General features: G+C 50.5%; 1 protein-coding gene across 1 annotated transcript in view; it reads left to right on the plus strand.

Annotated features, from left to right (window-relative positions):
- Positions 1–23,943, plus strand: part of LTBP4 (latent transforming growth factor beta binding protein 4) — a 62,931-nt gene extending 38,988 nt beyond the window's left edge. The window contains exons 21-30 of the mRNA XM_033083868.1: positions 199–273; positions 1,325–1,393; positions 3,587–3,715; positions 5,147–5,293; positions 7,048–7,200; positions 10,238–10,338; positions 10,568–10,583; positions 15,470–15,598; positions 22,086–22,246; positions 23,923–23,943. Of these exons, the coding sequence (XP_032939759.1) occupies positions 199–273; positions 1,325–1,393; positions 3,587–3,715; positions 5,147–5,293; positions 7,048–7,200; positions 10,238–10,338; positions 10,568–10,583; positions 15,470–15,598; positions 22,086–22,246; positions 23,923–23,943 (1,001 nt within the window). The remainder of the gene's footprint in view (positions 1–198; positions 274–1,324; positions 1,394–3,586; positions 3,716–5,146; positions 5,294–7,047; positions 7,201–10,237; positions 10,339–10,567; positions 10,584–15,469; positions 15,599–22,085; positions 22,247–23,922) is intronic.
- Positions 23,944–24,169: the final 226 nt, after the last annotated feature.

The raw sequence follows: 24,169 nt of genomic DNA on the forward strand, positions 1-24,169 counted from the left end.
GGATTTTGGGGATATGGGGGGATTTGGGGTGGGCGTGGGGGGCGCAGTGCCCCGGGGAGCCCTGCCCCGCACCTGGGACAGGTGAGAAAAAACCTAAAATTATTTGGGGTTGGGATTTTTGGGGGATTTTTGGGGGAATTTTTGGGGGAATTTTGGGGTTTTAGGGGGAAATTTCGGGGATTTTAGTGGGGATTTGAGGGGGGATTTGTGGGGATTTGGGGTGGGCGTGGGGGGCGCAGTGCCCCGGGGAGCCCTGCCCCGCTCCTGGGACGGGTGAGAGAAACCCTAAAATTATTTGGGGTTGGGATTTTGGGGGATTTTTGGGGGATTTTGGGGTTTTTGGGGAATTTTAGGGGGATTTTTGAGGGATTTGGGGGGGATTTGGAGGGGTTCTGAGAGGGGATTGGGGGGAATTTGGGGTGGGCGTTGGGGGGATCGATGCCCTGCCCCGCACCTGGGACAGGTGAGAGAAACCCCAAAAATTATTTGGGGTCGGATTTTTGGGGGATTTTTGGGGAATTTGTGGGGGAATTTTGGGGTTTTAGAGGGAAATTTCGGGGATTTGAGGGGGGTTTTGGGAGATTTGGGGAAGGATTCGGGGGGGATTTTGGGGATTTTGGGGGATTTGGGGTGGGCCTGGGGGGCTCAGTGCCCCGGGGAGCCCTGCCCCGCACCTGGGACAGGTGAGAAAAATCCTAAAATTATTTGGGGTCGGATTTAGGGTGAATTTTTGGGGATTTTTGGGGTTTTAGAGGGAAATTTTGTGGATTTTAGAGGGATTTGAGGGGGGATTTTGGGGATTTGGGGGGATTTGGGGTGGGCGTGGGGGGCTCAGTGCCCCGGGGAGCCCTGCCCCGCACCTGAGACAGGTGAGAGAAACCCTAAAATTATTTGGGGTTGGGATTTTGGGGGATTTTTGGGGGAATTTTGGGGTTTTAGGGGGATTTTAGGTGGATTTGGGATGGAATTTTGGGATTTAGAGGGAAGTTTTGGGGATTTGTGGGGGAATTTAGGGTGGATTTGGAATGGATTTGGGGGGGATTTGGGGGAATTTTTGGGATTTGGGATGGGTTTGAGGGGAATTTTGGGGGAATTTTTGGGATTTAGATGGATTTGAGGGAAATTTTGGGGATTTGAGGGTGAATTTAGGGGAAATTTTTTGGATTTTGAGGGAATTTGAGGGGGATTTGATGAAAATTTCGGGGATTTTGGGAGGGATTTGGGGTAAATTTGGGGGAGGGCCCCGAGCAGAATTTGGGGGGGGGGGTCCCGGACAGAATTTTGGGGTCTCTGACCCCCCCTTGTCCCCCCCTTGTCCCCCCAGAGGGTCACGTGTCCCTGTGTCCCCACGGGCCCGGCCGAGTCCCCGAGACCCCCCAGGGACCCCCCAAAGGTGAGACCCCAACGGGGGGGGGTCCTGGGGGGTCTTTGGGGGGTCCTGGGGGGTCCCCAAGTCCTTGAGGGGTCCTTGGGGGGGTCCTGGTGTCGCTGGGGGGTCCCTGGGGGGTCCTGGGGGGTCTCTGGGGGGTCTCTGGGGGGGGTCTCAGTGTCCCCCATGTCCTTGGGGGTGTCTGGGGGGGGTCTCTGGGGGGTCCTCGTGTCCCTTGAGGGGGTTTGGGGGGGTCCCCGTGTCCTTGGGGGGTCCTTGGGGGGGTCCTGGTGTCCCCTGGGGTGTCCCTGGGGGGTCTCTGGGGGGGGTCCCGGTGTCCCCCCTGTCCTTGGAGGTGTCTGGGGGGTCTCTGGGGGGTCTCTGGGGGGTCCCCGTGTCCTTGGGGGGTCTCTGGGGGTGTCCCGATGCCCCTGGGGGGGGGTCCCGGTGTCCCCCCTGTCCTTGGGGGGTCTCTAGGGGGTCCCCGGTGGGTCCCCGTGGCCCTGGGGGGTCATTGGGGGTGTCCCTGGGGGGTCTCTGGGGGGATCCCGGTGCCCCGGGGGGGTCCCTGTGTCCCTAGAGGATCATTGGGGGGTCCTGGGGGGGTCTCTGGGGGGGTCCTGGGGGATCCTGGGGGGTCTCTGGGGGGATCCCTTGGGGGTCCCCGTGTCCTTGGGGGGTCCTTGGGGGGGTCCTGGTGTCCCTTGGGGGGGGTTGGGGGGGGTCTCCGTGACCCTGGGGTGTCATTGGGGGGTCTCTGGAGGGTCCCTGGTGGTCCCTGGGGGGTCTCTGGGGGGTCCTGGGGGGTCTCTGGGGGGGTCCCTATGTCCCTTGAGGGTGGTCCCGGTGTCCCCCCTGTTCTTGGGGGTCTCTGGGGGGGTCTCAGTGTCCCCCCTGTCCTTGGGGGGGGTCTCTGGGGGGGTCCCCGTGGTCCTGGGGGGTCCTTGGGGGGTCCTGGTGTCGCTGGGGGGGGGGGTTTTGGGGGGGTCCCCGTGTCCCTGGGGTGTCATTGGGGGGGGTCCCGATGTCCCCCCTACCCTTGGGGGGGTGTCTGGGGGGGTGTCTGGGGGTCCCTGGGGGGTCTCTAGGGGGTCTCTGGGGGGGTCCCGGTGTCCCCCCTGTCCTTGGGGGGTCCCTGAGGGGGTCTCTGGAGGGGTCCCCGTGTCCCTTGGGGGGATTTGGGGGGGTCCCTGAAGGGTCCCTGGGGGGCCTGGGGGGTCACTGGGGGTGTCCCTGGGGGGTCTCTGGGAGGGTCCCTGTGTCCCTTGAGGGTGGTCCCGGTGTCCCCCCTGTCCTTGGGGGGTCTCTGGGGGAGTCCTTGGGGGGTCCTCGTGTCCCTAGGGGGGGTTTGGGGGGTCCCCGTGTCCCTGGGGGATCTCTGGGGGGTCCCTGAAGGGTCCCTGGTGGGCCTGGGGGGTCTCTGGGGGTGTCCCGATGCCCCTGGCGGGGGGTCCCGGTGTCCCCCCTGTCCTTGGGGGGGTCTCTGGGGGGTCTGTGGGGGGGTCTCCGTGTCCTTGAGGGGTCACTGGGGGGTCCTGGTGTCCCTGGGGGGAGGGGTTGGGGGGGTCCCCGTGTCCCCCCTGTCCTTGGGGGGTGTCTGGGGGGGTCCCTGGGGGGTTCCCCGTGTCCCTCGGGGGTCTCTGGGGGGTCTCTGGAGGGGTCTCGGTGTCCCCCCTGTCCTTGGGGAGTTCCTGGAGGGTTCCAAGGCCCCCCGAGGAGGTTTTCTGTGATTTGGGGGTCTCTCTCTGATTTTTGGGGTCTCTCTGATTTTTTTGGGGTCTCTCTGATTTTTGGGGTCCCCCAGATGTGGACGAGCGCTCTCTGTTTGCCCCCGCGCTCTGCCGGGGGGGTCTCTCTGATTTTTGGGGGGGGTCCCTGTCCCTTCCGGGTGTCTTTGGGATTTTTTGGGGTCTCTCTGATTTGGGGGTGTCTCTCTCTGATTTTTTGGGGTCTCTCTCTGATTTTTTTGGGGTCTCTCTGATTTTTTTGGGGTCTCTCTCTGATTTTTGGGGTCCCCCAGACGTGGATGAGCGCTCGCTGTTCGCCCCCGCGCTCTGCCAGGGGGGTCCCTGTGACTTTGGGGGGTCTCTCTGATTTTTTTGGGGTCTCTTTCTGAGTTTTGGGGTGTCTCTGTGATTTTTGGGGTCTCTGAGTTTTGGGGTCTCTCTGTGATTTTTTGGGGTCTCTCTGATTTTTGGGGTGTCCCTGCCCCCCCAGACGTGGATGAGTGTTCCCTGTTCGCCCCCGCGCTCTGCCGGGGGGGTCTCTGTGTCAACACCGCCGCCTCCTTCAGCTGCTACTGCCCCAGCGGCTTCTACTTCGAGCAGGAGCACCTGCAGTGCGTGGGTGAGCTGCCAGGACCTGTGTGTGCCTGCCAGGACCTGTGTGTGTCTGTCTGTACCTGTGTGTGCCTGCCAGCACCTGCAGTGCGTGGGTGAGCTGCCAGGACCTGTGTGTGCCTGCCAGGACCTGCCAGGACCTGTCTGTACCTGTCAGGACCTGTGTGTGCCTACCAGGACCTGTGTGTGTCTGTCTGTGCCTGTCTGTACCTGTCTGTACCTGCCGGGACCTGTAGGGACCTGCGTGTGCCTGCCAGGACCTGGCTGTACCTGTCTGAACCTGCCAGGACCTGTGTCTGTCTGTACCTGTGTGTACCTACTAGGACCTGGCTGTAACTGTGTCTGTCTGTCTGTACCTGCCAGGACCTGCCAGGACCTGTGTGTGCCTGCCAGGACCTGGCTGTGTCTGTCTGAACCTGCCAGGACCTGTGTCTGTCTGGCTGTACCTGCCAGGACCTGTTTGAACCTGTCTGAACCTGCCAGGACCTCTCTGTTTCTGTCTATACCTGTCTGTACCTGCCAGGACCTGCGGGGACCTGTTTGTGCCTGCCAGGACCTGCCAGGACTTGGCTGTACCTGTGTCTGTCTACATGTGTGTGTCTGTCTGTACCTGCCAGGACCTGTGTGTGTCTGTCTGAACCTGTCTGAGCCTGTGTACACCTGCCAGGACCTGTGCCTGTCTGTCTGTACCTGTGTGTGCCTGCCAGGACCTGCCGGGGCCTGCCAGGACCTGTCTGAACCTGTCTGAACCTGCCAGGACCTGGCTGTACCTGTGTCTGTCTGTGCCTGTCTGTACCTGCCAGGACCTGGCTATACCTGTGCCTGTCTATACCTATGTCTGTCTGTCTGTACCTGCCAGGACCTGCCGGAGCAGGACCTGTCTGTACCTGTCTGTACCTGCCAGGACCCGTGCCTGACCCCCAAAATCCGCCTTAAAACCCCCCAAAACGGCCCCAAACCGCCCCAAATCCTCCCAAAATCCCCCAAAAATGCCCCAAAATCCCCCCAAATCCACCTTAAACCTCCCAAAATCCCCCCCAAATCCCCTCAAATCCTCCTTAAACCCCAAAAATCTCCCCAAATTCCCCCCCAAATTCCCCCAAATTCCCCCAAAATTCCCTCCAAATTACCCCAAAATCCCCCGAAATCCTCCTTAAACCTCCCAAAATCCCCCAAAAATCCTCTTAAACCCCCCCAAATCCTCCCAAAATCCCCCCAAATCCTCCTTAAACCTCCCCAAATCCCCCCAAATTCCCCCAAATCCCCCCAAATCCTCCAAAATCACCCCAAATCTCCCTTAAACCTCCCAAAATCCCCCCAAAATCCCCCAAAATCTCCCAAAATCCCCCAAAATCCCCCCAAAACTTCCCCAAAATCCCCTTTAAACCTCCCCAAATCCCCCCTTAAACCCCCCAAACCCCAAATTTTTCCCCCCCAGACAACGACGAGTGCTCGGCGGCCGAGTCTGAGCCGTGCTTAGGCGGGCTCTGTGTCAACACGGTGGGCTCGTACCTGTGCTCCTGCGCCCCCCCGCTCGTCCTGGACCCCTCCCAGCGCCGCTGCGTGGCCAACGAGTCCAGCCCGGGTGGGTCTGGGGGGTCCCCAAAATCCGGGCTGGGGAGGGGAGTCTGGTTTGGGGGTTAGGAGGGGTTTAGAGGGGATTTACGGGGGTTAGGAGGGGTTTAGAGGGGATTTTAGGGGGTTAGGAGGGGATTTACGGGGGTTAGGAGAGGTTTAGGGGGGATTTTGGGAGGTTAGGATGGGTTTTAGGGAGGTTAGGAGGGGATTGAGTGGGTTAGGAAGGGTTTAGAGGGGATTTTGGGGGGTTAGGATGGGATTTACGGGGGTTAGGAGGGGTTTTAGAGGGGTTAGGAGGGGTTTAGAGAGGATTTTAGGGGGTTAGGAGGGGATTTTGGGGGGTTAAGAGGGGTTTTAGAGGGGTTAGGAGGGGTTTATGGGGGGTTAGGATGGGATTTAGGGGTGTTAGGAGGGGTTTTAGGGGAGTTACGAGGGGTTTAGAAGGGATTTTAGGGGGTTAGGAGGGGTTTTAGGGGGTTAGGAAGGGTTTTAGGGGGGTTAGGAGGGACTTTAGGGGGGTTACGAGGGGTTTAGAGGGGATTTTGAGGGGTTAAGAAAATATTTCGGGGGGTTAGAAGGGTTTAGGAGGGGATTTAGGGGGTTAGGATGGGATTTACGAGGGCTAGAAGGGGATTTTGGGGAGTTAGGAGGGATTTTGAAGAGGTATAAAGGGATTAGGAGGGGTTTACAGGGAATTTTGTGGGGTTAAAATGAGATTTGGGGGGGATTAGAAGGGGTTAGGAGGGGATTTTGGGGGTTTAGGAGGCGATCTAGGGGATCTAGGACAGGTTTAGAGGGGATTTGGAGGGGTTAGGAAGGGTTAGGAGGGGATCTAGGGGGCTAGGACGGGATTTAGTGGGGTTAGGACGGGTTTAGAGGAGATTTTAGGGGGTTTAGAGGGGATTTAGGGGGGTTAGGACGGGATTTAGGGGAATTAGGAGAGGTTTTAGAGGAGTTAGGAAGGGATTTTGGGGGTTAGGACGGGATTTAGGGGAGTTAGGAGGGGCTTAAGGGGAATTAGGAGCGGTTTTAGGGGCTTAGGAGGAGATTTAGGGGAGTTAGGACGGGTTTAGAGGGGATTTTGGGAGTCAGGACGGGTTTAGAGCGGCTTTGAGGGGGTTAGGACGGGTTTTTTTTTAGGTTTCCCATCACAGGTTTCAATTTTTGGGGTTCACCCCCCCATAACTGAGACCCCTCCCCAAATTTCGCCCCCCAGAAGGGTCTCATCTGGGATTTTGGGGTCACCTGATCATCCAAATTTGGGGTTTTTAGATTTTGGGGTCACTTTGGTCCCCATTAACGGCGATTTTTGGGGTTTCCCGTAACGGATTTCGTTTTTTTGGGGTTCAGTCCCCCCGTAACTGAGACCCCTCCCCAAATTCCGCCCCCCAGAGGCGTCTCTGGACTCACCTGAGATTTTGGGGTCACCTGTGGTCCCCAATTATGACATTTTTTAGGTTTTGGGGTCACTTTGTCCCCCATTAACGGCGATTTTTGGGGTTTCCCATCACGGGTTTAATTTTGGGGGGTTCTGACGCCCCCTAACTGAGACCCCTCCCCAAATTCCGCCCCCCAGGGGGGTCTTCTGGACTCACCTGAGATTTTGGAATCACCTGATAATCCGAATTTTGGGTTTTTTAGGTTTTGGGGTCACTTTGGCCCCCATTAACGGGGTTTTTTTTAGGTTTCCCATTACGAGGTTAATTTTGGGGGGTTCTGACTTCCCCTAACTGAGACCCCTCCCCAAATTTCTGCCCGCAGAGGGGTCGGTGGCCGTGTGCTGGCAGGAGGTGGGGCCGGACCTGGTGTGCGGGCGGCCCCGGCGGGCGGGGCAGGTGACGTACACGGAGTGCTGCTGCCTCTACGGGCAGGCGTGGGGCATGGACTGCGCGCTGTGCCCCGCCCCCCACTCCGGTGAGACCCCCGGGACCCCCAGACCCACCCCTGGGACCCCCAGACCCATCCCCGGGACCCCAGACCCATCCCCGGGACCCCCAGACCCATCCCCAAAATCCCCAAATCCCCTGGGGTGCGCTGGGGGGATCGTGGGATTGGAACCAGTTTGGGAACTGGGAGCACTGGGATGGGGCATGGACTGTGCCCTGTGCCCCGCCCCCCACTCCGGTGAGACCCCCGGGACCCCCAGACCCATCCCCGGGACCCCCAGACCCATCCCCAAAATCCCCAAATCCATCCCCAAAATCCCCAAATCCTGTAAAGTGCGCTGGGGGGATCGTGGGACTGGGACCAGTTTGGGAACTGGGAGCACTGGGAGGGGATGGGAGGGGGTTCAATGGACACCTGGGTCCCACCCCCCAGTCGGGTGAGACCCCCGGGACCCCCAGACCCATCCCCGGGACCCCCGAACCCATCCCCAAAATCCCCAAATCCTGTAAAGTGCGCTGGGGGGATCGTGGGACTGGGACCAGTTTGGGAACTGGGAGCACTGGGAGCACTGGGATGGGAGGGGTTCAATGGACACCTGGACCCCACCCCCACTCGGATGAGACCCCCGGGACCCCAGACCCATCCCCGGGACCCCCAGACCCATTCCCGGGACCCCCAAATCCATCCCCAAAATCCCTAAATCCTGTAAAGTGCGCTGGGGGAATCGTGGGACTGGGACCAGTTTGGGAACTGGGAGCACTGGGAGCACTGGGAGCACTGGGAGCACTGGGAGGGGATGGGAGGGGGTTCAATGGACACCTGGACCCCGCCCCCCACTCGGGTGAGACCCCCGGGACCCCCAAATCCATCCCCGGGACCCCCAGACCCATCCCCGGGACCCCCGAACCCATCCCCAAAATCCCCAAATCCTGTAAAGTGCGCTGGGGGGATCCTGGGACCGGAACCAGTTTGGGAACTGGGAGCACTGGGATGGGGGATGGACTGTGCCCTGTGCCCCACCCCACACTCGGGTGAGACCCCCGGGACCCCCAAAATCCATCCCCGGGACCCCCAGACCCATCCCCAAAATCCCCAAATCCCCTGGGGTGCGCTGGGGGGATCGTGGGACCAGAACCAGTTTGGGAACTGGGAGCACTGGGAGGGGATAGGAGGGGGTTCAATGGACGCCTGTGCCCCACCCCCCACTCGGGTGAGACCCCCGGGACCCCCAGACCCGTCCCCGGGACCCCCAGACCCATCCCTGGGACCCCCAAACCCATCCCCAAAATCCCCAAATCCCCTGGGGTGCGCTGGGGGGATCGTGGGATTGGGACCAGTTTGGGAACTGGGAGCACTGGGAGCACTGGGAACACTGGGAGCACTGGGAGCACTGGGAGGGGATGGGAGGGGATCAATGGACACCTGGACCCCGCCCCCCACTCGGGTGAGACCCCTGGGACCCCCAGACCCATCCCCGGGACCCCCAGACCCATCCCCAAAATCCCCAAATCCTGTAAAGTGCGCTGGGGGGATCGTGGGACTGGAACCAGTTTGGGAACTGGGAGCACTGGGAGGGGATGGGAGGGGATCAATGGACACCTGGACCCCGCCTCCAACTCGGGTGAGACCCCTGGGACCCCCAGACCCATCCCCGGGACCCCCAAATCCATCCCCAAAATCCCCAAATCCTGTAAAGTGCGCTGGGGGAATCGTGGGACTGGGACCAGTTTGGGAACTGGGAGCACTGGGAGCACTGGGATGGGGCATGGACTGTGCCCTGTGCCCCTCCCCCCACTCGGGTGAGACCCCCGGGACCCCCCAAATCCACCCCCGGGACCCCCAGACCCATCCCCAAAATCCCCAAATCCCCTGGGGTGCGCTGGGGGGATCGTGGGACCAGAACCAGTTTGGGAACTGGGAGCACTGGGAGCACTGGGAGGGGATGGGAGGGGCTCAATGGACACCTGGACCCCGCCCCCCACTCGGGTGAGACCCCCGGGACCCCCAAATCCATCCCCGGGACCCCCAAATCCATCCCCAAAATCCCCAAATCCTGTAAAATAGGGTGGGGGAATCGTGGGACTGGGACCAGTTTGGGAACTGGGAGCACTGGGAGCACTGGGAGCGCTGGGATGGGGCACCCCCAAAAAAAAAAAAAAAAAAAATTCAAAAAATAAAAAAAAAAAATTCCCCAAAAAATCCTCCCCAAAAAATAAAAAAAAAATCCCCCCAAACCCTCAAGTCCCCTTTCTTTTTTATTTATTTCTTATTTTTTATTTATTTCTTATTTTTATTTATTTCTTATTTTTATGTATTTATTAATTAATTTTTATTTTTTATCTGTCTGCTTTTTATTTTTTTATTTTCTATTTTGTGTTTTTATTATGTATTTTTTCTTTTTTCTTTTTCATATTTCATTTTTTATTTTTCATTTTAATTTTTAAAAATTATTTCTTTTTTTAATTTTCTTTTTTCTTTTTTTATTTCTTCTTTTTATTTCATTTTTTATTTTTCATTTTTCATTTTTCGTTTTTCATTTTTCATTTTTCATTTTTTCTTTTTTTATTTTTCATTTTTTATTTTTCTTTTATTACATTTTTTATTTTTATTTTTCACTTTTAATTTTCTCTTTTTCTTTTTTCTTTTTCTCTTTTTCTTTTTTTATTTTTTATTTTTCTTTTTTTAATTTTTAATTGTTAATTTATAATTTTTAATTTTTTATTTTTCTTTTTTTATTTTTCTTTTTTCATTTTTTATTTTCCTTTTTCTTCGTTTTTCATTTTTCATTTTTCATCTTTTTGGTTTTTTAAATTTTTCATTTTTCATTTTTCATCTTTTATTTTTCTTTTCTTTCATTTTTTCTTTTTTTTATTTTTCATTTTTCTCTTTTTTTTATTTCATTTTTTTTCTTTTTTCTTTTTTCTTTTTCTTTTTTTTTCATTTCTCATTTCTCATTTCTCATTTCTCATTTTTATTTCTCTTTATTCATTCCTCATTTCATTCACTTTTTAATTTTAATTTTCAATTTTTAATTTTCATTTTTATTTTTATTTTCTCCCCCCAGACGACTTCGAGCTCCTGTGCAACGTCCTGCGGCCCCCCCCACCTCGCCCCTCCCCCACCCCCCTCCTTCTACGACCCCTCCCCCCCTTTCCCCCCCATCCCGTACGGGCCCCTCCCCCACCCCGAATATTTCGGGGGGTCCCTCCCCCACTTTGAGCCCTTCCCGTTGGGGGTCGGGGGTGGGGGAGGGGCGGGGGAGCCGCTGTTCGCCCCTCCCCCACCCCGGGGGGCTTTGGGGCTGCAGGGGGGGAGGGGCCCGAGGTTCGAACCCCCCCAGGACCCCCGAGGGGGCCCCCCCTGGGGCTTCCAGGCTCTGGGGACACCCGAGGAGGAGGAGGAGGAGGAAGGTGAGGATGGGGGGAGGGAAGGGAATTTCGGGGGATATTTTGGGATTTTGGGGGATTTTTAGGGATTTTTTGGGGATTTTTTGGGGATTTTTTAGGGATTTTTCTGGGATTTTTTGGGATTTTTTAGGGATTTTTTAGAGATTTTTTGGGGATTTTTTTGGGATTTTTAGGGATTTTTGGGGATTTTTTAAGGATTGTTGGGGATTTTTTTGTGGATTTTTTGTGGATTTTTTGGGATTTTTTGGGGATTTTTTAGAGATTTTTGGGGGATTTTTTTTGGATTTTTAAGGGATTTTTTTGGATTTTTTTAGGATTTTTTGGGGATTTTTTTTTATTTTTAGGGATTTTTTGGGGATTTTTGGGGGATTTTTTTGGATTTTTTTAGGATTTTTTGGGGATTTTTTAGGGATTTTTTAGAGATTTTTTGGGGATTTTTTTTTGATTTTTAAGGGATTTTTTTGGGATTTTTGGGGATTTTTTTGTGGATTTTTTGTGGATTTTTTGGGGATTTTTTAGAGATTTTTGGGGGATTTTTTTTGGATTTTTAGGGATTTTTTGGGGATTTTTTTTTATTTTTTGGGATTTTTTAGGGATTTTTTAGAGATCTTTTGGGGATTTTTTGGGATTTTTTTTGGATTTTTAGGGATATATAAGGGATTTTTTTGGGATTTTTGGGGATTTTTTTGGGATTTTTTTGGGATTTTTTTGGATTTTTTTGGATTTTTTTAGGATTTTTGGGGGATTTTTGGGGATTTTTTTGGATTTTTTTTAGGATTTTTGGGGGATTTTTTGGGATTTTTTGGAGGATTTTTTGGGGATTTTTTGGAGATTTTTTTGGAATTTTTGAGGGATTTTTTGGAGTTTTTTTTTAAATTTTTGAGGGTTTTTTTTAGAATTTTTAGTGCATTTTTAAATTTTTTTTTATTTTTAGGTGAGTTTTGGGGGATTTCTTGGTGATTTTTTTTGTGATTTTTTTTTTGGAATTTTTTCGGATTTTTTGGGGAGGTTTTAGGGTACCGTAATTTCACGATTACAAGCCGCGTCTCCGGGTGTCGGCAACATTTCCTTCTTTTTCCATAAATAACCACACCCGATGATAATCCGCTCTGTGCGCAGCGAGGACCCGCCTGCGACAAAGTTTTCAAATAGTAACAGAACCGTGGGATGGCGGGGTTTGCCGGCTCGGGGTTGCTGACGGGACCGGGTGGCCCAGCTCGGTGGGGCTGCTTGGGGATGGAACCCGCCGGCACCCATGGTGGTGGGAGGAGGGGATGGAGCCCGCTGGCACCCGCGGTGGTGGGATGGGACACGGAGCTGGTGGCACCCGCAGTGGTGGGAGGAGGAGGGGATGGAGCCCACCAGCACCCACAGTGGTGGGAGGAGGGGATGAAGCCCGCTGAGCACCCGTGGTGGGTGGTGGGAAGTGGGGATGGAGCCTGCTGAGCACCCACGGCGGTGGTGGGAGGGGACATGGAGCTGCTGGCACCCGCAGTGGTGAGAGGAGGAGGGGATGGAGTGCGCTGGCACCCATGGTGGTGGGAGGAGGGGATGGAGCTCGGTGAGCACCCGCGGCAGTGGTGGGAGGGGATGGAGTGCGCTGGCACCCGCGGTGGTGGGATGGGACACGGAGCTGGTGGCACCCGCAGTGGTGAGAGGAGGAGGGGATGAAGCCCACCAGCACCCATGGTGGTGGGAGGGGATGGAGCCTGCTGCTCCATGGTGGTGGGAGGAGGAGATGGAGTCCGCTGAGCACCCGCGGCGGTGGGAGGAGGGGATGGAGCCCGCCAGCACCCATGGTGATGGGAGGAGGGGATGGAGTGCGCTGGCACCCGCGGTGGTGGGAGGAGGCGGAGATGGAGCCCACTGAGCACCCATGATGGTGGTGGTGGGAGGGGATGGAACCCGCTGAGCACCCATGGTGGTGGGAGGGGATGGAGCCTGCCAGCACCCATGGTGGTGGTGGGAAGTGTGGATGGAGCCCACCAGCACCCGCGGCAGTGGTGGGAGGAGGGGATGGAACCCGCCGGCACCCACAGCGGTGGTGGGATGTGGGGATGGAGCCCACTGACACCTGCGGTGGTGGGAGGAGGGGATGGAGTGCGCTGGCACCTGCGGTGGTGGGAGGGGATGGAACCCACCAGCACCCATGGTGATGGGTGGGGATGGAGCCTGCTGAGCACCCATGGCAGCGGCAGGAGGAGATGGAGCCCACCAGCACCCATGGTGGTGGGAGGGGATGGAACCCGCCGGCACCCACGGCGATGGGAGGTGGGGATGGAGTGTGCTGGCACCCATGGTGGTGAGAGGAGGAGGGGATGGAGCTCGGTGAGCACCCATGGTGGTGGCAGGAGGGGATGGAGGCCCCCGGCACCCATGGTGGTGGTGGGAAGTGTGGATGGAGCCCACTGAGCACCCACGGTGGCAGTAGGAGGGCATGGAGCCCGCTGAGCACCCGTGGTGGTGGGAGGAGGGGATGGAGTGCGCTGGCACCCACGGCAGTGGTGGGAGGAGAAGATGGAGCCCACGGAGCACCCATGGTGGTGGGAGGTGGAGATGAAGCCCACCAGCACCCATGGTGGTGGGAGGAGGGGATGGAGCCCGCTGAGCACCCATGGTGGTGGTGGGAGGTGGAGATGAAACCCACCAGCACCCATGGTGGTGGGAGGGGATGGAGCCCACCAGCACCCGCGGCGGTGGGAAGCGGGGATGGGAACCCCCCACCTCTCCCAGGCTGCAGAGCCAGCAGGAGAGAGCTCCCCCGCCTTCCCCCCGCCGTGCTGCTGGCACGGAGCCCCCGCCTCTTCTCCAGGCCGTGGGGATGGCAGCACGGAGCCCCCACCTCCTCCTGAGCCGCGGGGCCAGCAGGAGAGAGCTCCCCGCCTCCCCGCCCCGCGCTGCCGGCACGGAGCCCCCTCCTCTCCCCCCGCGCTGCCGGCATGGAGCCCCCTCCTCTCCCCCGCGCTGCCGGCACGGAGCCCCCTCCTCTCCCCCACGCTGCCGGCACGGAGCCCCCTCCTCTCACCCGCGCTGCCGGCACAGAGCCCGGCCCCACCCGTCCCACACCAGAGTAACCAATTTGTAAAAATCGCGTAAATCCAGGTTTTATGGCAGGTTGCTCGACTCAACACCTCGGTTTGCACTTCTGGGGTTGGTAAATGTCAGAAAAATTTATTCATATATCGAACGTTCCGGAGTGTGAGCCGCATTTCCGGGGTGGGAGCAAAATTTTGGTCAAAAAGGTGCGGCTTGTAATGGTGGAATTGCTGTTTTTTGAGGATTTCAGGGGATTTTTTAGGGATTTTTTTTTATTTTTTTAGGGTTTTTTATTTTTTTTGGGGGGGGGGGATTTTTTGGTTTTTTGGGGGATTTCATTTGAGATTTTTTTTGGGAATTTCTTTGTTTTTTGGGGGATTTTTTTGGATTTTTTTTGAGATTTTTTGGGGATTTTTGGGGGAATTTTGGGGTTTTTTGGGGATTTTTTGAGGATTTTTTTGGGGCTTTTGGGGGATTTTTGGGGGATGTTTTGGGATTTTTTAGGGATTTTTTGGGATTTTTTGGGGATTTTTTAGGGATTTTTTTGGGATTTTATTTTATTTTCGGCGGATTTTTTTGGGTTTTTTTTAGGGTTTGTGGGGCTTTTTTTGGGGATTTTTTTTGGGTTTTTTGGGGGATTTCATTTGAGATTTTTTTTGAGATTTTTTTGGGAATTTCTTTGTTTTTTGGGGGATTTTTTTGGATTTTTTCGAGATTTTTTGGGGATTTTTGGGGGAGTTTTGGGGATTTTTTTGAGATTTTTTTGGGGAATTTTCAGGGGGGTTGGGGATCTTTTTGGGGATTTTTTGAGGAATTTTTGGGGCTTTTGGGGGATTTTTGGGGGATGTTTTGGGATTTTTTAGGGATTTTTTGGGATTTTTTTGGGATTTTTAGGGGATTTTTTGGGAATTTTTTTTTATTTTCGGGGGATTTTTTGGGGTTTTTTTTAGGGTTTGTGGGGCTTTTTTTGGGGATTTTTGGGGTTTTTTGGGGGATTTCATTTGAGATTTTTTTTGAGATTTTTTTTTTAATTTCTTTGTTTTTTGGGGGATTTTTTTGGATTTTTTTGAGATTTTTTGGGGATTTTTGAGGATTTTTTGGGGATTTTTTTTGGGAATTTTCAGGTGGGTTTGGGATCTTTTTGGGGATTTTTTGAGGATTTTTTTGGGGCTTTTGGGGGATTTTTGGGGGATGTTTTGGGATTTTTTAGGGATTTTTTGGGATTTTTTGGGGATTTTTTAGGGATTTTTTTGGGATTTTATTTATTTTCGGCGGATTTTTTTGGGTTTTTTTTAGGGTTTGTGGGGCTTTTTTTCGGGATTTTTTTGGGTTTTTTGGGGGATTTCATTTGAGATTTTTTTTGAGATTTTTTTGGGAATTTCTTTGTTTTTTGGGGGATTTTTTTGGATCTTTTCGAGATTTTTTGGGGATTTTTGGGGGAGTTTTGGGGATTTTTTTGAGATTTTTTTGGGGAATTTTCAGGGGGGTTGGGGATCTTTTTGGGGATTTTTTGAGGAATTTTTGGGGCTTTTGGGGGATTTTTGGGGGATGTTTTGGGATTTTTTAGGGATTTTTTGGGGATTTTTAGGGGATTTTTTAGGGATTTTTTGGGGATTTTTTTGGGATTTTTTTTTTAATTTCGGGGGTTTTTTGGGGTTTTTTTTAGGGTTTGTGGGGCATTTTTTGGGGGATTTTTTTGGGTTTTTGGGGGATATTTTTGGGGGTATATTTGGGATATTTTTGAGGATGAATTTGGGATTTTTTTGGGGTAGATTTGAGATTTTTTTTTTATATTTCTGGGCTGTGTTTGGGCTGTTTTTGGGGTCTCTGTGACGCCCCCTCCCCAATTTCAGAGGCTCAGGAGGAGCAGTGCGGGGTCCTGAGCGGCTGCAGCCACGGGCGCTGCGTCCGCGTGGGCGACGCTTTCACCTGCGCCTGCGACCGCGGCTTCCAGCTGGACCCTGCGCGGCTGGACTGCCTGGGTGAGACCCCCGGAACCACCGAGACCCCTCCCCAAATTACAGAGACCCCTCCCCAAAATACCTGAAAAAAAATCCTGAAAAATCCTGAAAAAATCCCTCAAAAAATCCGGAAAAAACCCCAAAAAATCCTGAAAAATCCCCCAAAAATCGTGAAAAAAAACCCCGAGACCCCTCCCCAAAATCACAAAGACCCCTCCCCAAATCACAGAGACCCCTCCTCAAATTACAGGGACCCCTCCTCAAAATACCTGAAAAAAAAATCCTGAAAGAACCAAAAAAAATCCGGAAAAAAAACCCAAAAAATCCTGAAAAATCCTGAAAAAACCCCAAATCTTGAGAGGTCCAAACCCCTGAAAAAAACTCCGAGACCCCTCCCCAAAATCACAGAGACCCCTCCTCAAAATTACAGAGACCCCTCCTCAAAATACCTGAAAAAAAATCCTGAAAAAAACAAAAAAAAAATCTGGAAAAAAATCCGGAAAAAATCCGGAAAAAACCCACCAAAAAATCCTGAAAAATCCCCCGAGACCCCTCCCCAAAATTACAGAGACCCCTCCCCAAAATTACAGAGACCCCTCCCCAAATTACAGGGACCCTTCCTCAAAATCACTGGAAAAAAATCCTGAAAAAAAACCCAAAAAAATCCGGAAAAAAAACGGAAAAAAAACCCCCCAAAAATCCTGAAAAAAACCCCGAGACCCCTCCCCAAAATCACTGAGACCCCTCCCCAAATTACAGAGACCCGTCCTCAAAATACCTGAAAAAAAATCCTGAAAAATCCTGAAAAAAATACCAAAAATACTGATAAAAAACAAAAAAATCCAGAAAAAAGCCCCAAAATTCCTGAAAAATCCTGAAAAAAAAACCCGAGACCCCTCCCCAAGATCACTGAGACCCCTCCCCAAATTACAGAGACCCCTCCTCAAAATACCTGAAAAAAAATCCTGAAAAATCCCTGAAAAAAATAAAAAAAATCCAGAAAAAAACCCAAAAAATCCTGAAAAATCCCCCAAAAATCCTGAAAAAAATCCCGAGACCCCTCCCCAAAATCCCTGGAAAAAACCCCCAAAAATCCTGAAAAAAACCCGAAAATTCCTGAAAAAAATCCTAATTCCTGAAAAAACCTCCAAATTCCTGGAAAAAAACCCAAAACTTGAAAACCCCAAACCTATGAAAAAAACCTCCTGGGACCCCTCCCCAAAATCTTCTGGGACCCCTCCTCAAAATCCCTGGAAAAAAAACCCCCAAATAATCCAGAAAAAAAAAAACCAAATCCTGAAAAAAACCCCGAGACCCCTCCCCAAAATCTCTGAAAAAAAATCCTGAAAAAAAAATCCTGAAAAAAAATCCTGAAAAAAATCCCAAAAAATCTGGAAAAAAATAAATCCCAAAAAATCCTGAAAAAAATTCCCAAAAATTCTGGAAAAAAACCCAAAAAATTCCTGAAAAATCCTGAAAAAAAAACCCGAGACTCCTCCCCAAATTACAGAGACCCCCTCCTCAAAATACCTGAAAAAAATTCCTGAAAAAATAAAAAAAAAATCTGGAAAAAATCCAGAAAAAATCCAGAAAAAACAAAACAAAACAAAAAGTCCCGAAAAATCCTGAAAAAAAAACAAGACCTCTCCCCAAAATCACAGAGACCCCTCCCCAAATTACAGAGACCCCTCCTCAAAATACCTGAAAAAAAATCCTGAAAAATCCCTGAAAAAAATAAAAAAAATCCAGAAAAAAAACCCAAAAAATCCTGAAAAATCCCCCAAAAATCCTGAAAAAAATCCCGAGACCCCTCCCCAAAATCACAGAGACCCCTCCCCACATCACAGGGACCCCTCCTCAAAATACCTGAAAAAAAAATCCTGAAATAACCAAAAAAAAATCCGGAAAAAAATCCTGAAAAATCCTGACAAATCCTGAAAAAACCCCAAATCTTGAGAGGTCCAAACCCCTGAAAAAAACTCCGAGACCCCTCCCCAAAATCACAGAGACCCCTCCTCAAAATTACAGAGACCCCTCCTCAAAATACCTGAAAAAAAATTCTGAAATAAACCCAAAAAATCCTGAAAAAATCCAAAAAACTCCAGAAAAAAACCAAAAAAGTCCTGAAAAATCGTGAAAAAAACCCCAAGACCCCCCACTCAAAATCACAGAGACCCCTCCCCAAATTACAGAGACCCCTCCCCAAATTACAGAGACCCCTCCTCAAAATACCTGGGAAAAAATTCTGAAAAAACCCCAAAAAATCCAGAAAAAAAAACCAAAAAGTCCGGAAAAATCGTGAAAAAAAAACCAAGACCCCCCACTCAAAATCACAGAGACCCCTCCTCAAAATCAGAGACCCCTCCCCAAATTACGGAGACCCCTCCCCAAATTACAGGGACCCCTCCCCAAAATACCTGAAAAAAAATTCTGAAAAAAACCCAAAAAAATCCTGAAAAAATCCAAAAAAATCCAGAAAAAAACCAAAAAAAAAAAAGGTCCCGAAAAATCCTGAAAATAATAAACAAGACCCCTCCCCAAATTACAGAGACCCCTCCCCAAATTACAGAGACCCCTCCTCAAAATACCTGAAAAAAAATCCTGAAAAAAACCCAAAAAATCCTGAAAAAAACAAAAAAAAAATCTGGAAAAAAATCCGGAAAAAATCCGGAAAAAACCCCCGAGAGCCCTCCCCAAATTACAGAGACCCCTCCCCAAATTACAGAGACCCCTCCCCAAATTACAGAGACCCCTCCTCAAAATACCTGAAAAAAAATTCTGAAAAAAAAACCCCCAAAATCCTGAAAAAATCCAAAAAAATCCAGAAAAAAAACAAAAAAAAAGGTCCCGAAAAATCCTGAAAAAAATAAACAAGACCCCTCCCCAAAATCTCAGAGACCCCTCCTCAAAATTACAGAGACCCCTCCTCAAAATCCCTGGAAAAAAATCCCCCCAAAAATCCTGAAAAAAACAAAAAAAATCTGGAAAAAATCCAAAAAAATCGGGAAAAAAACCACCAAAAAATCCTGAAAAACCCCACGAGACCCCTCCCCAAAATCACTGAGACCCCTCCCCAAAATCACAGAGACCCCTCCTCAAAATCACTGAGACCCCTCCTCAAAATCCCTGAAAAAAAATCCCTGAAAAAACCCAAAAAATCCTGAAAAATCCTGAAAAAAAAACAAATATTGAGAGGTCCAGACCCCTGAGAAAACCCCAAAATATCCTGAGACCCCTCCCCAAAATCACAGAGACCCCTCCTCAAATCACAGAGACCCCTCCTCAAAATCCCTGGAAAAGAATCCTGGAAAATCCTGAAAAAAATCCCCCGAAAATCCAGAAAAAACCAAAAAAAATCGTGAAAAATACTGAAAAAAACCCAAAATCCCTGAAAAAAACCCAAATCTTGAGAGGTCCAAACCCTTCCCCAAAATCCCTGAGACCCCTCCTCAAAATATCCTGGGACCCTTCCCCAAAATCCCTGAAAATTCCCAAAAAATCCTGAAAAAAACGCCAAATCTTGAAAAAAAAAACCCCTGACCTGGAGAGCCCCAAAGGCCTGAAAAAATCCCTGAGACCCCTCCCCAAAATCACTAAGACCCCTCCCCAAATCACAGAGACCCCTCCTCAAATTACAGGGACCCCTCCTCAAAATACCTGAAAAAAAAATCCTGAAAAATCCTGAAAAAATCCCAAAAATACTGATAAAAAACAAAAAAATCCAGAAAAAAACCCCCAAAATTCCTGAAAAATCCTGAAAAAAAACCCCGAGACCCCTCCCCAAATTACAGAGACCCCTCCTCAAAATCTCTGAAAAAAAATTCTGAAACAAACCCCAAAAAATCCTGAAAAAATCCAAAACAATCCAGAAAAAAAACAAAAACCAAAAAAGTCCCGAAAAATCCTGAAAAAAAACCAAGACCCCTCCCCAAAATTACAGAGACCCCTCCTCAAATTACAGGGAGCCCTCCTCAAAATAGCTGAAAAAAAATCCTGAAAAATCCTGAAAAAAAACCCAAAAATACTGATAAAAGACAAAAATAATCCAGAAAAAAACCCCAAAATTCCTGAAAAATCCTGAAAAAAACCCCGAGACCCCTCCCCAAATTACAGAGACCCCTCCTCAAATTACAGGGACCCCTCCTCAAAATACCTGAAAAAAAAAAATCCTGGGAAAAAACCAAAAAATCTGGAACAAATCCGGAAAAAAAAACAAAAAAATCCTGAAAAAATCCCCCAAAATTCCTGAAAAATCCTGAAAAAAAACCCCGAGACCCCTCCCCAAAATCACAGAGACCCCTCCCCAAATTACAGAGACCCCTCCTCAAAATCCCTGGAAAAAAAATCCTGAAAAATCCTGAAAAAAATCCCAAAAATACTGATAAAAAAACCAAAAAATACTGAAAGAAACCTCAAAATCCCTGAAAAAAAACCCCAAATCTTGACAGGCCCAGACCCCTCCCCAAATCACAGAGACCCCTCCCCAAATCACAGAGACCCCTCCCCAAATTACAGAGAGCCCTCCTCAAAATCCCTGAAAAAATCCTGGAAAAATCCTGGAAAAAATCCAAAAAAATCCAGAAAAAAACCCCCAAGACCCCTCCCCAAAATCTCAGAGACCCCTCCCCAAATTACAGAGACCCCTCCTCAAAATCCCTGGAAAAAAAATCCTGAAAAAAACCAAAAAAATACTGAAAAAAACCCCAAAAATACTGAAAAACAAACTGGAAAAAAATCCTGAAAAAAACCCTGAGACCTACCCCCAGAATCACAGAGACCCCCCCCTCAAAATCCCTGAAAATAAATTCCTGAAAAATCCTGAAAAAAACCCCAAAAATCCTGAGACCCAGATTCCCCCTAAAACCTCAAATCCCCCCCTAAAACCCCAAAAATTCCAATTTTAACCCCAAATTTCCCCATTTTTTCCCAAAATCTCAGTTTTTCAACCCAAATTTCCCCCACCAGATGTTGATGAGTGCTCGGTGCTGCCCCCCCAGACCCAAATCCCCCAAAATCCCCAAATTCCCCCCTTATTTCCCATTTTAACCCCAAATTTCCCCTTTTAACCCAATTTTTCCCCATTTTTACCCAAAATCTCCGTTTTTCACCCCAAATTTCGCTCCCCAGATGTGGATTAGTGCTCGGTGCTGCCCCCCCCAGACCCAAATCCCCCAAATCCCCTAATTTTAACCCCAAATCCCCCCCTAAAAACCCCAAATTTCCCCATTTTTACCCAAAATCTCCGTTTTTTCACCCCAAATTTCGCTCCCCAGATGTGGATTAGTGCTCGGTGCTGCCCCCCCCAGACCCAAATCCCCCAAATCCCCCCATTTTAACCCCTAAAAACCCCAATTTCTCCCCATTTTAACCCCAAATTTCCCCGTTTTTCCCCAAAATTTCCCCATTTTTTCCCAAAATCTCCGTTTTTCACCCCAAATTTCCCCCCCAGATGTTGATGAGTGCTCGGGGCTGCCTCCCCCGCCCCTAATTCCCCAAATCCCCCCCTAAAAACCCCAAATTTCCCCATTTTAACCCAATTTTTCCCCATTTTAACCCAAATTTTTCCCCTAAAAACCCCAAATTTCCCCATTTTTTTCCCAAAATCTCCGTTTTTCACCCCAAATTTCTCCCTCCAGATGTTGAGTGCTCAGTGCTGCCCCCCCCAGACCCAAATCCCCCAAATCCCCCCATTTTAGCCCCAAATCCCCCCTAAAAACCCCGAATTTCCCATTTTAACTCCAAATTTCCCAATTTTTACCCAATTTTTTCTCCATTTTTCCCAAAATCTCCATTTTTCACCCCAAATTTCCCCCCCAGATGTGGATGAGTGCTCGGGGCTGCCCCCCCCGCCCCTAATTCCCCAAATCCTCCCATTTTAACCCCAAATTCCCCCCAAATTTCCCATTTTAACCCAAAATTTCCCCTTTTAACCCAATTTTTTCCCCATTTTTCCCCAAAATCTCCGTTTTTCACCCCAAATTTCCCTCCCCAGATGTTGATGAGTGCTCGGTGCTGCCCCCCCAGACCCAAATCCCCCAATTTTCCCCATTTTAACCCCAAATCCTCCCCTAAAAAACCCAATTTTTCCCCATTTTACTCCAAATTTCCCCATTTTTCCCCAAAATCTCAATTTTTCACCCCAAATTTCGCTCCCCAGATGTTGATGAGTGCTCGGTGCTGCCCCCCCAGACCCAAATCCCCCCAAATCCCCCCATTTTAACCCCAATCCCCCCCTAAAAACCCCATTTTTCCCCATTTTAACCCAATTTTTCCCATTTTTTTTCCCAAAATCTCCGTTTTTCACCCCAAATTTCGCTCCCCAGATGTTGATGAGTGCTCGGTGCTGCCCCCCCCAGACCCAAATCCCCCAAATTCCCCCATTTCAACCCCAAATTTCCCATTTTAACCCCAAATTTCCCATTTTAACCCCAAATTTCCCAATTTTAACCGATTTTTTTCCCATTTTTCCCCAAAATCTCAATTTTTCACCCCAAATTTCGCTCCCCAGATGTTGATGAGTGCTCGGTGCTGCCCCCCCCCGTGCCGCCCCGGCCGCTGCCTCAACACCCCCGGCTCCTTTCGCTGCCTCTGCCCCCCCGGGACCCCCCCGGCCTGGGACCCCCCTCGCTGCCCCCCCCCGGCCTGAAGCCCCCTCCCCATATTTATTGTGTGTGGGATTTTTTTATTTTATTTTATATAAAACTATAAAAAAAATAAATATAAACGAATTTTTTTTAATGGGGGAGGGGGTTTAGCGACATCTCCAAGCCCCCTCCCCAAATTTATTGTGTGTGGGATTTTTTTATTTTATTTTATATAAAAATATATTAAAAAAAATAAATATAAACGAATTTTTTTTTTTTTTTTTTTTTTTTGGGGAGGGGGGAAATGGGATTGATGTCCATGCCCACCCCCCCCAAATTTATGGGGGTGTCCCCCCGCCCCAAATTCAGCCTCGTGGTTGTGACCCCTCCCCACCCTAAAAAAAAGGGAAGGGGGGATTTGTTTTGGGGACCCCTCCTCATATTTTTACTGAATAAAGTTTTATATAAAAAAAATTATTTCGGGTGTTTTTTGGTTTGTTTTTTTTTTTTTGGGGGGGGAGTCGATGCTGACCCCCAGAACTGGGACCCCCCACCACAATTGGAATCTCCCAAAATTCCCCACCCCCCCCCGCCAAAATTGGGACAATCCTGAGACTGAGATCACCCCAAAATTGGGACACACCCAAAATTGGGATCCCCCCAAAATTGTAACCCCCCAAAAAATTGGGACCCCCCCCAAAAGATTGAGACCCCCTCCCAAAATTGGGACCATCCTGAGACTGGGGTCACCCCAAAATTGGGACCCCCTAAAATTGGGACCCTCCTCCAAAATTGGGACCCCCCCAAAAAAATTGAGCCCCCCTCCCAAAATTGGGACAATCCTGAGACTGGGATCACCCCAAAATTGGGAACCCCCCCTCCCAAAATTGGGATCCTCCCAAAATTGTAACCCCCAAAAAATTGGGACCCCCCCCAAAAAATTGAGACTCCCTCCCAAAATTGGGACCATCCTGGTACTAGGATCACCCCAAAATTGGGACCCCTCCCAAAACTGGGATCATCCTGGTACTGAGATCACCCCAAAATTGGGACCCCCCCCAAAATTGTAAACCACCCCTCCATGGAATTGGGACCCTACCCCAAAATTGGGATCCCCTAGAATTAGGACCCTCCTCCAAAATTGGGATCACCCCAAAATTGGAAACCCCCCAAAATTGGGACCCCTCAAAAAAAATTAGGACCATCCTGAGACTGGGATCACCCCAAAATTGGGACACACCCCAAAATTGGGACCCCCCCAAAATTGTAAACCACCCCTCCATGGAATTGGGACCCCACCCCAAAATTGGGACCCCCTAGAATTAGGACCCCCCTCCAAAATTGGGATCACCCCCAAAAAATTGAGACCCCCCTCCCAAAATTGGGTCTATCCTGGTACTGGGATCACCCCAAAATTGGGATCCCCCCCAAAACTGGGACCCCCCCCCCCGCCAAAATTGGGACCATCCTGAGACTGGGATCACCCCAAATTTGGGACCCCCCCAAAATTGTAAACCACCCCTCCATGGAATTGGGACCCCACCCCAAAATTGGGATCCCCCCCCTCAAAATTGGGACCCCCTAGAATTAGGACCCTCCTCCAAAATTGGCATCACCCCAAAATTGGAAACTCCCCAAAATTGCGACCCCCCCCAAAAAAATTTGGACCATCCTGGTACTGGGATCACTCCAAAATTGAGACCCCCCCCCTGAAATTGGGACCCCCACCCCCAAAATCGGGACCCTTCCCCGAACCCACAGAACGAAGCCGTTGATCCTTGACCATTTTTGGGGACCCTTTATTGCATCGGGTCCCCTCCCAGTATCCCCAGTATCCCCTCCCAGTATTCCCAGTATCCCCAGTGTGCTGTCCCAGTATCCCCAGTATCCTCTCCCAGTATCTCCAGTATCCCCAGTATCCACAGTGTCTTCTCCCAGTATCCACTTGCAGTATCCCGACTGTTCTGTCCCAGTATCCCCAGTATCCCCTCCCAGTATCCCCAGTGTC

Source organism: Catharus ustulatus, chromosome 34, assembly GCF_009819885.2.
Source record: "Catharus ustulatus isolate bCatUst1 chromosome 34, bCatUst1.pri.v2, whole genome shotgun sequence".
Taxonomy (NCBI): domain Eukaryota; kingdom Metazoa; phylum Chordata; class Aves; order Passeriformes; family Turdidae; genus Catharus; species Catharus ustulatus.